The sequence below is a fragment of the Passer domesticus genome, chromosome 5, assembly GCF_036417665.1.
Source record: "Passer domesticus isolate bPasDom1 chromosome 5, bPasDom1.hap1, whole genome shotgun sequence".
Lineage (NCBI taxonomy): Eukaryota > Metazoa > Chordata > Aves > Passeriformes > Passeridae > Passer > Passer domesticus.
Window position 1 is genome coordinate 79,612,535 of NC_087478.1, and position 12,084 is coordinate 79,624,618.

Below are 12,084 nucleotides of genomic sequence, written 5' to 3' on the forward strand. Positions count from 1 at the left end.
AAGTAAGTCCTGAGCCCCTCCTAATCACAGGAGACACCCAAAGGATAAATGACACACTCCTGGAAGCAGATAGCATACCACTAGTGGCAGGCCTACTGCAGTTTGGAACCCCTGAAAAGAGCACAATTATTGAGCAGCACTGTCCCAGTGTGTCAAAGATTACAGTCTGGAAGCACCTGCAAGAAGAGATTCCTCTGCCTTTGCAGGAGCCATAGCAAAATGGTTTCATTTAAAAGTGAAATACACAATTATAAACCTTAATACATATTACTGGAAGAAGAAAAGCTCATTTTCTTGTTCAGTGCCACTTCTGCATCATGCATGCTGTTTGAACTTGAGTATTTGGGCTAATGAATCTAGAATTATCTTCTCAGTGACAAAAGATTTGGGATTACATTACTCAATGATGATACAGTTGGAGGGATTTTGTACATAAAAATATTGACCCATTCAACTAAAGCTTCAAAAAAATATCATTACATGACTCATTTGTCTAGAACTTGTGTAAAAGTTTTGAATCAATTCTTAACTGACAATTATTATGTCAGAAGCTTCAGTGTCTGTTTTCCAAACTTTTTAAAGAATTATGACTGAGCTACCCAAGGTCCTGACATTTTTCATGACTCTGTGAGTGTTTGGCTGGAAATAGGAGCATCCAAAGAAAACCTTGGAGTGCAGGAGAGCACTTTCATTTTTCACTGCTGCATAGCAACATACTTTATGACAGAAATGTAAAGTTCCTCTTACAAAACTGAGAAGAAAAAAAACCCAACCAATGTTCAGCAATCCCTATGGCCAAAACAAGAAAGATGAACCCACCTCAACAGCCATACCAGAATTCTGGGCTGTGCTCATATTGTACTGACAGCAGCAGAACAGAATTTGGGCCTTCATTACATAAAGAGTCTCAGAGCTCACACCAGGGCATGGCAGATGAGTTAGATACATCAAGCTGAATATTCTGCCTAGTTTTGCAGGCAAGAGCTCCTTCCTGAAACTTCAGCACCCTGAGGCCTCTTCACAATGAGAGCCAAAAGCCAACTTGAGAGGCTTATTTCAAGAATGCAGTCCAGATACAAACTTTAATGCTACAAGCTCACATAAACCTAATACTCTTCCTAAAACATTTTACAGAAATGCATTCGTGGTGAAAAATATAAAGAAGTAACATCCAGGTGATTCTTATTGAAAAGTATTTTTTATGTTTATACAGCTTGGTAGGAGGAGGTGAGTTTTCTCAGAATCACTATGGAGTGGTCTGCAAAAACAAAGTGGGTGAAAAAATCCCAAAGAGGTAGAAAAAAAAAATTAAAAAGTCAAAGTAAAGTGTATTGAGGAAATGGCAGAAATTGATCTGCAATATGTGGAAAAAAACCAGAGAGCGTGAGGGTGGAAAATACCATTGGTCCAACATTCTCTGCAGTTTTTTACGAGTCTGTACGACAAGATACAGCTCTGCCCATTCTCACTGTACCCTTTGCTCTCATTCTCTGTCCCCACAGACAGAATGTATTTCTACTCCTGCAAAACAGAACCAGTCCATAACCTTAACCCTGGAAATGCAGAAGGACCTAGAAAAACTTAACCCAACAGAATCCAAGTTTCTTCTTCACATAGAAGTGGTATATTCTGTTTATTTATAAGGTCAGAGCCACAGTACATACTGCAGCTTAAAACCAAGCCTGTAAGATGTCCCAAGCAATCTTCTTGAAGGATTGAATTAAAAAACAACTACCAGGACTTTTAACCCAATCTTTAATTCAATAATTGCGATTGTTTAAACTGAACTTGGATAAGACCAGACAAACTCAGAGTATGCCATCCCATTTTATATAATTTTAAAATTCAGTCCCATGGCAAGCACCCACCAAGAGAGAACGGGCTACTGAGGAAAAGTGAATATATTCTCAAGGGTGTAATGAGATTAAAAATGCTTAGAATGAACCTCCCATTTTTCTAAATTTTGAGACAGCATTCCAAAGCCTTTCCTTGGGTGCCAGTGAAGAAATTAAATTTTTTTTGAATCGCACATATGCTGTCTTGATATTTCCAAAGTTCCATGAACTGACCCATTTGGATTCCCCCAAGGAACTTTTTATTCGTATTATATCTCCTTTGTAATCAACATTGAGAAATGTCACTTTGATTAAACACAATTCTGAATGGCTAAGACCACAGTACAATAAACTCTCCAGAGCTATCTTTCAGAAGAACTGATTGCTCTCCAGTCTTAATCCCCCAGAGTCTTATTTAATCAAAATGATGTTGCTAATTAAGGATTAAAACTCAGAATAGAGTAAAAAGGAAGGATTTTTTTTTCTTCTTCTCTGCTGTGGGCAGGTCAAGGAGGCAGAATCTGCTCTAAGGAACTAAACAGCCTCATCCACCTTTGGTAAAGCTACTTTATTCATTGAAGTTTGGATTTAATTCAAAACTCCTTGATATTAACATAATTGGAGGAAAAAAGAATAGCCAGGAAAGCCATCCCCAAAGGAGGAGGGATCTGATTCACCAAGATCTTCATTGATTCTTCAGCATTGCATTGTTAATATGCAAATGTGCTCAGTTTTTATTTTAATAACCATGCATGTAAAGTAGAAAGATGAGGGCAGTTTAGGGCTTTCTTTCACCCTGCCTTGAAGCAGGAACATGGAGAGTCCCACTGCAACTTCCTCACTGCATGGTTTAACCAGAAAATATAGCACTCTCTATAGGCCTACAGAAGGGGCAAATAAGGGCAAACAAATAATCAAAAACTGCCTCCCTAATGCATAGAGAAATAAATAATTAATACCAAAAAAGTAACCCAAATCCTGATTTTTACAAAGTATTTTAAGATTAATTACTCCTGTGAATGAAAAAAAAAAATCAACCAAAATACAAATGCCAAGTGGTTTATCAGATGCCAGAACTTCTCAGCAAGAAAGCTGAAATAATACAGCAGATCCATACCACTGAGTTTAGTTTGAGACAACTCACAGCCCTGACTTCTAGAAAAACAGTAATCTACTGCCAAAAAATTTACCCTGATGTAAATCTCAATATATCATTGAATTTTGACACTGTTAGGGAGGAACAGTAAAATATCCTAAAGGCATAGCCATGTTAAAGGTAGAAAACCAAATAGAGTATGTTGTTCCAACAACAAAAACATTAGCAAGCCTTTTGAGTATTTGGACAAATTGGTTAATCCTGAAAACTCTGACTGAGCACTTCTGGCCAAAATAGATTATCATCTACTAGCAAAAGGAAGAAGTCAGGAAGAGTTTTAACTCTTGGAAAACTCTTCCAAAATCTCAGAGTTCTGCCATTAAAACCAAAACATGAAGCCCACCATCCACAGAATCTTTGAATTTCAAGGCAATCCGCCATCACTCCTGACAGATATTTCACCAACATTAAATTACCAACCAGTTGAAAAATGAAAGCAGCTCCTTTGGCCCACAGTCCTCGAGGCTGTAGGCACTCAGTGGGCACACAATGGCTCTTATGCCTCCAATTCCCAGGCTGGCTGTGAGGAGTGCAAAGTAGAACACAATTTTCTGCTCCCTTTTGGGCAGGGTGAGGAGAACGTGTCGTCTGTCGATGTGAACGTCCTCGAAGGGGAAAGACACCACAGGTAACAGTGCTGTGCCTGCAATGCAAAGAAAATGGTCATTGGAAGGGAATTTGAACCAGATTAATAAGACTTGTGTTTTTTACAACAGGTATGTTCTGTGCAAGTATGAAAAGACAGATGGAAAATCAAAGATAAACAACAGAAAAGTGTAAAGAGGGAGAGACATAATACTGTTGAGAGGCAGAAACATTTTGGATGTTGCTATGTAAAGCAATACAAGTCTGGACCTCTGAGAAACCAAACCTCCTCTGAAGTTCTTGCAATGATTCAGGTACTTCTATCAGCTGAACCACCAATTAACCAAAAACACCCACAGTGCAGTACGGCTTTTTTTTTTTTCATCTTCCAAAATCCCAGAATTCTAATAGGAATCATAATTTAAGAAATAAATTCTCAAAAGTTCTGTAGGAAAAATTATATTTTTCTGCAGCAGCTTCATAGCAAATATGATTTTCAGAAAATTTTGCTATAGAAGCACTGCCATGAATTGCATTTGCCTCTTCTAGTCTGCAAAGCAAGTCTTTCAGGTTTAGTCAGTTGTAGATTTTTCAAGTTTTAATGGACTTAAAGCTTAAAATACATTGGTGTTTCAACAACACCAGCATTAGCCACTACTATGACTGCACATTAAACTACAATACATCAGGAATGTTTAATGATTTATCTCCAAAGGAAGAAATGCTCTGTTTACAACAATATCCAGATCAAATTGTGCTTGTGTCTCCTACTTCAAGAAAAGCACTGAAAGGACAGTGGCAGAAAGAGATTTAAACCAGAATACAAGAGGAGAAACAGTGGAACACAACAGCAAACATTTTTCCAGACTGCTTGACTAATGGTTTTGCAATCAGCTCAAGAACATTCCAGGAATGTTCTGATTTTTTTTTTTTTACTTGCTTTCTTGTGTGTCTAAATAACAATGTGGCTGGCTATTGAAGAAATCAGACTTGCTCAACAAGTGGTCCAAGCAAGAAGCATTTCTATCAACTTGGTTTAATTTGACAGAGTGACCAGCAGGTTGTGCTGGGTGATGCTCTACAGTAGGAGGCCAAAATAGTGCATGGGAGATGCCCTGCTACAGAACAGGTAGATTTTGTTTGAGCAGTCCTTTTTTCTGTAAAAAATGCTCAAAATAATACTCAGGGAAGATTCAGAATGTGCCAGCAGAAGGCAGGCCCTCAGTGCAGGTGTTAGAATACATAGTTTGTGCATACTGGTGTGTTCTTAAATACTTTTCCTCTTGTCCAAATACGAAAGTCCTTCATGCCTTCACATATAATCTTACTCCTAACAGTGGGGAAGCAGTTCCTAAATTCTCTCTCTGACTGAAGCCTGGCATTACTGCCAAACACCAATAACCTTTGGGACCAATTTTAAGAGTTGAGCATCCATGCCCTCAGTGAGGAGCCAAGCTTGAGCACCAGCTACACACAAACACTGCTTTGTCCTGCTGAAAGCTGCAAAGGTGCAAACACCGCAGTGCATTTCACAGAGGAGGAGCTAGGAAATCAGCTGTTAGAGGAGCTTGGGGAATGCAGATGTCAAACACCACATTCCTGCAAGAGACCCAGTAGAACACGACGCTGTCACCCACCTAGGAAGTGCAGGAACATGCAGATGCACACCAGCTTGGTCCTCCCCACCAGGTACTCCGCCAGCCAGCCCACCAGCACTGGGGTCAGCGTGGAGGTGCCCACGAAGCCCATGTTGACCATGGCTGCCTGGTGGCTGCAGTAGCCCAGCCTGGCCGTGCAGAAGAGGATCATGTTGCACACGATGCCGAAGAAGGTGAACCTCTCGCACAGCTCCACCAGCAGCACGCAGACGGCCTCGTGGAGCTTCTTCCCAGCTTCAGGCAGCTTCCCAGCACGGCTGCTTCTCCCAGCTCCTTGCTCCTTGTCAGCCATGTGGCTCAAAAATCCCTTCTCCTGCGTGTCTCTTCTGTCTGCATCAGGCATGCCTGTCTTTGCTTTTTTTTGTATTTTAATTTTTTTGGAGTGGATCAGCTTGAGTTACAGGTATACCTCTGTGCTCCTCCACTGTCATTAGCAGGCTGGTAAGAGTCTCACTTTGAATTCCACACTCTGCTACCACAATTTCTTAGGGCACCTGTCACTTTTGAGATATTACATATAGGATCAAAGAATACTTAAAAAAAAACCCCAAAAAACCAAATAAAAAACCCCAAAGAACTACATGAACATTTCAGCTTCTGAATATAGCAACACTAGGAAGTTAAGTAGTTTATTTAATTAGTTCACTTGGGGGTGAAAGAGATTTTTTTCCCCCAGAATTATATTACCTATTAAATTATGTGAATCCAATACTGTATGCTAAACTCAATCTGTATGTTAAAGATAAAGGTTTAAACACACATGAAAGCTAACATTTTCAGCAGAATTCAAATAACAGATTGAGAAAATAATTTGGTTAAAACCATCCAATACTTTAATTAGGCAACAAGTGAAAAACAGCAAGTAGATAAAGACAGGGATTTTTTTTTAAGGTTAACATTATCAAATGATTGTGCTATTTCTTTCTATTTCTGGTTGAAATTCAGATAAAGGTAATTATAAAAATAAGCAATGCTACTAGGTTTAACTTAGAAAAACAAGTTTTAAAATAAAATAAGTTGAATTTATAATCAAAAGAAAAAAGAGGAATGTAAAAACAGCCTAGCCCAAAACTGTTTCTTAAGGCAGATTCTGCCCTGTAGCCACAATGCACCAGAAGGGGCAGGGGCACAGGCAATTTTTATGTTTTCTTTAATATCAAACAAAAGCTATTACAGCCTTGAAAGGGAATTAGGAAGAGCCAAACTCAGTGTTTTCTAACATTCCTGCTACTTTATCCATAGCAAAGGCTGCTGATTTCCCAGGTCAGCTTCTCCATTTTGAAGAGCTCATTAAGATCACTGACACCTGATCAAAATGCTCCCACCTACAACTGGAAGCATCCCACATCTGTCTTGTGCAAAAGTAAATGCATGCACAAGTTACAAGGAAGTGGAAAACCAGGTCAGCTCCTCTGAACAGAGTTCTCAGTGTTTCTGATGGCATTTTTTGGGACATGGATTCTGCTGTTTGCTTCCATCTGTCCTTATAGCTACTCAGATTTGACCTCTTCAGATCTATTCTGAATATGAGAACTACTACATCACAAAACAGAAGCACAGTAGTATATAACCAGTATGGATAAAGACTCCAAGATTACCTAAAAAAAAAAAAAAAGCAACCATGATTCAGACACAAAGCCTAAAAGCTCTGAAGCATAAATTTAAGTAACAATAGGTAGTTTCCTAAAATTAAATACACTTTTAACCTACTACAAGTCTAAAACAAGAACTCAGACAGCAAAAACTTCATAGTTTTCAGAGACATTCAATTGGGGATGAAAACAGATGGGACTTCTAATATGCCAAGGACTACTTCTGTTTTCTGATCCATGATAGCTAAAATGACCCTCCTTTGAGGAAAGCCAACCAGAGAAGTCAAAAGTATAACACAGCTTAGTTTCTTCATCCAAGCCTAAAGAAGCCAATCTCAACACAGGACAGAGAAAAGTATTTTAACTCAGAGGTGCACATAACTTTTGTTTCATGAACAGAACAACTTTACCATGTTTTATCTAACTGCTCATTTTCCTTTTTCTTTAAGCAAATAGAACTGTATTTTCTTTAAGTAAAAACAACTGTATTTTAACATCAGATAGAAAACATAAGGACAAACAAATCCTTGCTCCAATAGATATCTGAATGTGAAATACTCTGTTTTCCTTCATAGTGCCAAGTTTACCTGTTCTCATGGGTGCTGGCAGCTCGCAGTGAATCACATCATGGGAGCCAGCACAGAGAGCAGGGCTCCTAGCTGGGATGGCTCTTAGCCCTCATGTGGTTCCATTTACCCAAATTTGGGGTTACAAGCTGGGAAAGGGCATAATTGACTGAGCCTTATAAATGCCCCAAAAAGCAGGAATTGGGTGATTTTCATTATTATTTTGAATTGCCTTTGCCTGTGATCAATAAGGGTGTGGTGCTGACAGTCCCAGATCAATCAGTACACGATTACCATGTGCAGTGCTAAGAGAATGTACAGCTCCATGTAACAATAGGATCTCCATTGATTTGCTTTTTTTAATCACTTCTGCAGCAATTATAGGTGGTCAGTCTATTTACTTGACATGTTTTCTAGTGAATTCTAGTTGAATCATCTGGCATTGAATGGGCTTATTCTTACCCAAGGTAATAGAATTGCACAAAGCCTGATAAAAAACATCTATTATTTGCATTAACATATGTAGAGCTTTATATATACTGAAGCTCCTGGACACATAAAATAACTGCTATTTCAAAATCCAGCCATTCTGGCAGTACTTCTGCCAGCAAGGACTTTGTGTGTTTTTTAAACAAATCTTTAAAGATCTGAAATTGTGGCAGTCACATCTTGGAGAGAGGTTTATAAAAATACTTATTTCTCACATGGAGGTGTCAGCCCATGAGAAGTCTGGCTGTTAATAAAAGAGTTACTCTTTGGTGCCCTACCACCCCAGGTTAAAGGTTACTTCTTCTCAAACTAAAACCTATAGATTAACATTAGGCAAGTGAATTAAGCTGCTCAGGTTGGAACTGGAATTTTCTACTAATTTTCTCTGACAAGGGATAATAATTGTCAGTGTTTTTATTGTAGAGGTAATTTACTGAAATTGAAGAGGCAGAACTTCGGTGTCCAGCACAACAATTCTAGCTAAAAGGTAATAGTGGCTTTAGACCTCTGTTTTTGTCCTAGAAAGGTCAGTCTCTCTATTTTTTAATTAAATTTAATTCGGCTTTACTCTTTTTTAAAGAATATGTGAGAGGTGTTACCCATCACAACAGTGGCTGTGGTTCCTGCTGAACATCCAGGGTGGAAACAGAATTGATATGGACAAGGCTGACAATGCAACTCAAGAATTTTGACACTTGTAAACAAAAAATTACGTGGGTGAAATCTTTCTAGTTAGCACCAGGATTCCCATTAAGTTGCATGGTTTGAGAAGCTGGCTCAATGACCACTGACCTGAAGACTAAAATTTAAAGACAGAAGAAATGCAGAGCAAAAGGTTCATAGTTTAAAAAAAATAATAACAATTTAGCTTCTAGGGTGAACTTTGTCTTTTTCTATTAATTTTTTTGTTCTTTTGTTGAACAATGTGTTAATTCTTATTCCCTACATGCTATTTCACAGGTGAATAATGAAGCTTCTTTCAGTGATTTCTTCACTGCCTGTCACTGGAGTCTCAGAGTACTCTGGCCTGAGAGAGAACAGTGACAGATTATGGCAGTGCTTCTTTTGGAGTTCCCAGAATTTCAAACCCATTTCTGATGCTTCTGAGAATCTTCATCAGCATCAGTAAAAATGCTGCCTAGTTTTTTTCTGACCACATACCAGAAGAATTAATACATGCAAACCCAAGTGCTTGTGAAGCATGTAAAAGGTCAATGAAGAAACTGAAATGTAGTCATCATGAGTTTCAGAAAGCCAATTTAGGAAATCTGTTATGTTAGCAAATCTACTAAAAATAATATTGTTTTATATTTTATAAAGACCTCTCAGTTTTTTAAAAGGAAACTTTAAAGGCTGAAAAACGGCATCTATGAAATAACCAGTTCTTAAAATTACTGATTATATGAGAAATTCTCAGAGAAGTCCTGGAACTATGGTACCACATTTTATTTTCCTTTTGGTAAGGAAAAAGTTTCAACACTTTAGCCAGATGTTAACTGGCAACCTCACCCAGTTTTGCCTTGATGAAGGAGGGATGTTATGCCTGTCTTTTTCATGCCCAATTTTGTCTGTGAAAGTGCAAGATCAAGTTGAGACTTTAAATTTATGGAAAAGCTGTATTTTAAGAGGTATGTTTGCTTTTTCCTAATATAGTAATAATCAAAAATAGTGTGGGAAAGCCATTTTCTTTATTCTGCTGAAATGCAGCAGACCAAGAAAGAGAATTAAATCCCTCTCCCAAGAGGTTCTGGGGGAAGAGTGTAGACAGGACATCTTCTGCTAGAAGCTTTATTTTCTCTGCAAAAGCCTTCTCCCTGAATCCCATTTCCCCCCAGTGTAATTTTTGTCCCTCTCTCTTTCTTATTTAAGCAGGGAGTGTGGCAAAAGCTCAGAACTGGCACAAGGCAGGAATTCCATAGGTTTTTCCATGGCACCTGGAGCAGGACAAGGATGTACAGGATGTGCACACACTGGAGTGAGCGCAGTGAAGGACCATGAAGATGCTCAGAGGGTTGAAGCATCCCTCACATGACCAGAGGCTGGGAGAGCTGGCTCTGCCCAGCCTGGGGAAGAGAAGGCTCAGGGGGTTCTTATCAATGTCTAAAAATCCTTGAAGGGAAGGTGCAAAGAGGGCAGAGACAGGCTCTCCTCAGCGCTGCCCAGTGACAGGACAAGAGGCAACAGGCACAAAATGAAACAGAGGGAACTCAGTTTAGGAATAATTAAAAACTTGTGAGGTTGTTAAATACTGGAAGAGGTTGTCCAGTGAGGATGAAGCAGAATCTGCATTCTTGAAGATATTAAAAACCTGACTGGAGCTAGAGCTGAGCCAGCTGCTGCAGGTGGCTCTGCTCTGAGCAGGTGGGGTAGAGCAGAAAATTGTGAGAGGTTCCTTCCAAACTCAACCATTCTGTGATGCTGAGCAGCAACACTAAATACTTTGGCCAAGTAAACTCTAAGCAAGATGAGAGCAGAAGAAAGTTTCTTGCCCAGTTGCAGGGCATGACCTCTCTGGGTGAGGAATTTACTTTACACTCTATGAGTGCTAATTTATTTTGAATTTTTTTTTTTTCCAGGGAGATGGTTTTAAAATTGCTGATCCTCAAACCTTTACTATAAATGAGAATTATTTTGGCATGATTACCATGTTCCTTCAAACTGCACATGTTTTATTTTGGGGATTTTGTTCAAACATATATAATTATCTATGCTAAGCAGTTTATCATATGTTCTAAGGCTTTTGTCTTTATTGCACCTAGCTGACGGTTTTATAATTCAGGAGTAATTGAATTGCAATTATTTTTCATGATGCATGGTGTGGTTTTATATCATGTTGTTGGCAGATATTCTTTATGGTGTCGTTTGGTCTAATGGGAAAATTAGAAGTAGCTCTATCATACAGAAAGATGGCTTTTTTGTGTCATGTTATAGTTTGTAGATGGCACCCAGGATATTTTCTTTTGACATATAGATTTTTAGGTAGAGGCTGAAATGAGATTCTAAAGCAGAGTTCACAGTTGAGACAATATTATCTGTACATCCAAGATGATTTCAACTATTCTCCTACGGTGACAGTTCATTTATATTCAAGTCCATTTAGTAGACTGTGGTTAGTATTCTAAAATACATATATAAGTGCTGTGAGGTGGTGGAGTTTCTGCTCTAAATTCATCCCTGATCCAACAGAACTGGTTTCAGAGAAGCCAGGAAAAGGTGCCAGCATCTTTTTTAGAAGCAGATCTCCATCAGAGCAGGGGATTGACAGCAGATCTCCCACCTCAGTGAAGAGATTTCCAACCACCGCAGTGCCCAGGTAGTTCTTTAATCTCTCCTGCTGGAGCTTCACACTGTGTCAAGCTTTGTGAGATGTATGGGAGCTGACTTTGTTAACCTAGAGATTAGGGCTGCTCTCCTGGAATTCGGGAAGAGGCAAATGCAAGGCTCCATGTCAATGAATAGTTAATTATATCTGCAGAAGAGAAATTCTTCAACACACAGGAGAGAGAAAAGCACCCTCTGAGAAAAGTAGAGTTTTGGCCCAAGAATGGTGGAAAATGAGAGCTGAATGGTGGACCCAGCAGAGTATCCTTTTACAAAGGGAAAAGTATTCAAAAAAGTACTCAAAGTTTTCAGTTTTATCCACAAAATAATATCTGGACTCTCACAAATTAGCACGGGATGTGCCAATGGTCATATGAACCCCAGATTTCCTGTCCATATAAAATCACACAGATGATCACATAAAAGTTCATGGCAGGAACTTTCAGACAGTCCTCTTGAAACCTTTTTTATTTCCCTTATATGTTCACACACATTTCTGCCTTGTAGTCTAGTACAGAAAGGAGTGTAACATAATTTTATTTATCCATCTGCAAACATGAACATCCACAAGCTGAGAACTGTGTGAGTCACTACAGACCCTGTCTACAGTGCCTTGTGTGGCTTGATTGAGGGAGAAGCTGGCAGAATTTAAAATGTTTCTCTTGTAACGGCCAATATTTCCTCATTAAAACTGATTTTTGATGGAGTTTTTGGTCTTCATGACAGGTGTCACCATGGTCAGCAGGTAAAGTGAGGTGATCCTCCCATGTACAATGTCCTTTATGGTCAGAAATTTGCCTAAAATGAGAGAAACTGAAGTTACACTCCTAATCTGGGGATATGTTCAGCAGAACTGTTACAAAATTAGCTTCAACTGCAATA

The 12,084-nt window shown here is 38.9% G+C and overlaps 1 protein-coding gene and 1 long non-coding RNA gene across 8 annotated transcripts in view; one reads left to right on the plus strand and one right to left on the minus strand.

Moving 5' to 3' along the window:
• SLC15A5 (solute carrier family 15 member 5) overlaps window positions 1-7,572 on the minus strand; it is a 34,888-nt gene extending 27,316 nt beyond the window's left edge. For 5 of the 6 annotated variants that reach the window (XR_010362850.1, XM_064421370.1, XM_064421369.1 and 2 more), the window contains exons 1-3: window positions 7,414-7,572; window positions 5,214-5,734; window positions 3,412-3,634 (exon numbers count right to left, since the gene is read on the minus strand). Coding sequence is in view for 5 of the 6 variants with exons in the window: in XM_064421370.1 (XP_064277440.1) it covers window positions 3,412-3,634; window positions 5,214-5,577 (587 nt within the window). In the remaining variant the exon portion in view is untranslated. The remainder of the gene's footprint in view (window positions 1-3,411; window positions 3,635-5,213; window positions 5,735-7,413) is intronic. The other variant, XM_064421367.1, reaches the window with a different exon arrangement.
• On the plus strand, window positions 7,420-9,119 carry LOC135301119 (uncharacterized). Of its 2 annotated transcripts, none has more exons than XR_010362853.1 (3): window positions 7,420-7,859; window positions 8,305-8,368; window positions 8,842-9,119. It is a non-coding gene; the product is annotated as an uncharacterized LOC135301119 (long non-coding RNA). The 2 variants fall into 2 exon arrangements; XR_010362852.1 differs by lacking the exon at window positions 8,842-9,119 and adding an exon at window positions 8,462-8,753.
• The last annotated feature ends 2,965 nt before the right edge of the window (window positions 9,120-12,084 follow it).